The 2,156-nt window shown below is 40.9% G+C and overlaps 1 protein-coding gene across 1 annotated transcript; it reads right to left on the bottom strand.

Annotated features, from left to right (window-relative positions):
- Positions 1-837: 837 nt before the first annotated feature.
- On the bottom strand, positions 838-1,905 carry LOC107960954 (uncharacterized). Its single transcript, XM_016897203.1, has one exon. It carries the CDS (start codon positions 1,903-1,905, stop codon positions 838-840), a length of 1,068 nt encoding a protein of 355 aa, XP_016752692.1.
- Between the last annotated feature and the right edge of the window lie 251 nt (positions 1,906-2,156).

Here is a 2,156-nt window from a genome sequence, read left to right as displayed (position 1 = left end):
CATGGCTACCCTACGAATTTCATTGATCAAATAGTTAAGTTGCATTTCTTTTTCTTGGAGGCCCTCTTCGTTAGCACGAATGTCTCTATCATATTGACTATTCTTCTCTTGCAAGGCTTCTAGGAGAGTATCTAGCTGTTGTTGACGAGCTTGCAGCGCCTCTTCTAATTCCAGTATTTTCTCTCTCAGTTCACGATGTTCAGATCGACTAGCTATTAATTTGGAAGACGCAGTTTCGTATTCTGCATTCTTCTTTCTTAGCTCTAACATAGCCCGCGCAGCTTTTTCCTCCTCTTTCTTCGCTTTCCCTTTCCAAAATTTCATCCCTCCTCTGATATTGTTTAATTCTTCCTTCCATTCTGCCAACAACTTGCCCAGCCCACTGTTCTTTATTGTGCCTTTTAACTTCTTATTTTCTAGATGGAGATCCCTTAAGTCATTTCTTACGACTTCAACTTCTTTTTGTACTTTCTCGGTCCTGGATCTTTTAATCGAAACGTCGATCTTCAGCTGGTAGTTTTCTTCTTGAAGAGCACTAATTTCCTGCAACATTTTGACCTTTTCATGCTCAAATTCCTGTCTTGCCATTTCTAACTCAGATGGCATTTCTTCCGAGAAAGGATTCTGGAAGGTATAATTCGTTGACGAGACTTGCTGACTATTCAATCGTTGTTTTCTCCATACATCATAATCCTGGGTAAAAGTATCAGCGTATAGAGCCAATTCCATCAGATGAATTTTCTTCCAAGACTTTGCCGTTTTCCGGACCCTTTTCATATAACCCTCGCCTATGAAAGTAAATTTGGACTGTGCTAATCCTCCAGTGGCGGGTATGAATTATCGCGAAGAAAACTGCCTCTGGGCCAATAACGGAGCATAACCTACTCCCCCCCATAATCCGAGCAGTGGCACCCAATCTTGGTTTCCAACCTTGTATAACAGAATCGAAGGGCGGATCCATGGTGCTCTCCAGGTTACATATTCAGCTCGAAGGTTCTGAAAAACTGAAACCCAATGCTCTTCGGTGACATCCTTTGGCCATTCTTTCTCAAGATAGGCTTCCAACGGGGCAAAGGTTTTTGAAAACATGTGGTACGGTGTGCGCTCTACTTTCCAGAAATGACTCAAAATACAAACATTAAGCAATTGCGCACATCCGATAAAGCGTCCTTCCTCTTTACTCCTACAACTATTTAGGGATCTGAAGGTCTCAGCCAAAATAGTTGGGATAGGTTTGATTCCTTGTTTTAACTTTTCAAAGAAGTCCATTACTACAACCTTTATATGTCCCAGAACTTTTGGGAAGATGACCAATCTGTAAATGGCCAAAGCGAACAGATTCACTCTCTTCAAAATATCGGGATGATTTAGGACTAACTCCCGCAGGGAAAACCACGAAATACAACTAATTTCATTCTTTTTCTTTATTTGTTTCTCGTCCCATGTGTTGGTCAAGCCAATCAACTTTACCAGGTTTTTCTTGAAAGTCATCAGCTTGGGCTCATTCACATAAATCTTGTAGAATTGCACATTATCAACACGAAGTAAAGCAGCGTACTCTTCCACGGTTGGGGTCATATCTTCTTGATTGAAAATGAAACACTGGTAAGCCGGATCCCAGAATTTGATCATGGCCTGAATCAATCTTTCATCTATGTTGACGGCGATCAGGCTGGCTATATCCCCGTACCTTTCAATGAAGATGCCTCTAGTGTCTGAATCCCACTGTCTCCAAATTCGAGTCAAGTCATCAAGGTTATTCTGACGAACATTCACAGTTACGTGCTCGGGTAGGTTAGGAATACATCCTTCCATTAGACTGTCCCATTTTTCTTTCTGGGTTCTTAGAGACCAATCTCGGACCACAACGTTCTTCTCGGTTGTTTGTATGATCGACTCTTCCATTAGAAACCCGTTTTTGGCAACCGATCTTTGATCAATACCCTCCTAATTAAGATGCCTACGATGCGTAATGAAAAATAAAAAATAAAAGACAAACAACCTTGGTTAGTACAACAAATATGAATTACGGAAAATCCAAATATAAAGTGTAAATGTCAAAGAAATAAAAGGTAAGAGGCGTTTCTCCTATGTACTTATTTTGGTGACTATTAACGGACAGAGGTTCGGCATGGCTCTAATTAGCTGGTATGTGG

This window comes from Gossypium hirsutum, chromosome A05 (assembly GCF_007990345.1).
Source record: "Gossypium hirsutum isolate 1008001.06 chromosome A05, Gossypium_hirsutum_v2.1, whole genome shotgun sequence".
NCBI lineage: Eukaryota > Viridiplantae > Streptophyta > Magnoliopsida > Malvales > Malvaceae > Gossypium > Gossypium hirsutum.
The sequence above is the reverse complement of the archived record's forward strand: the minus strand, read 5'-3'. Positions and strand labels throughout refer to the sequence as shown.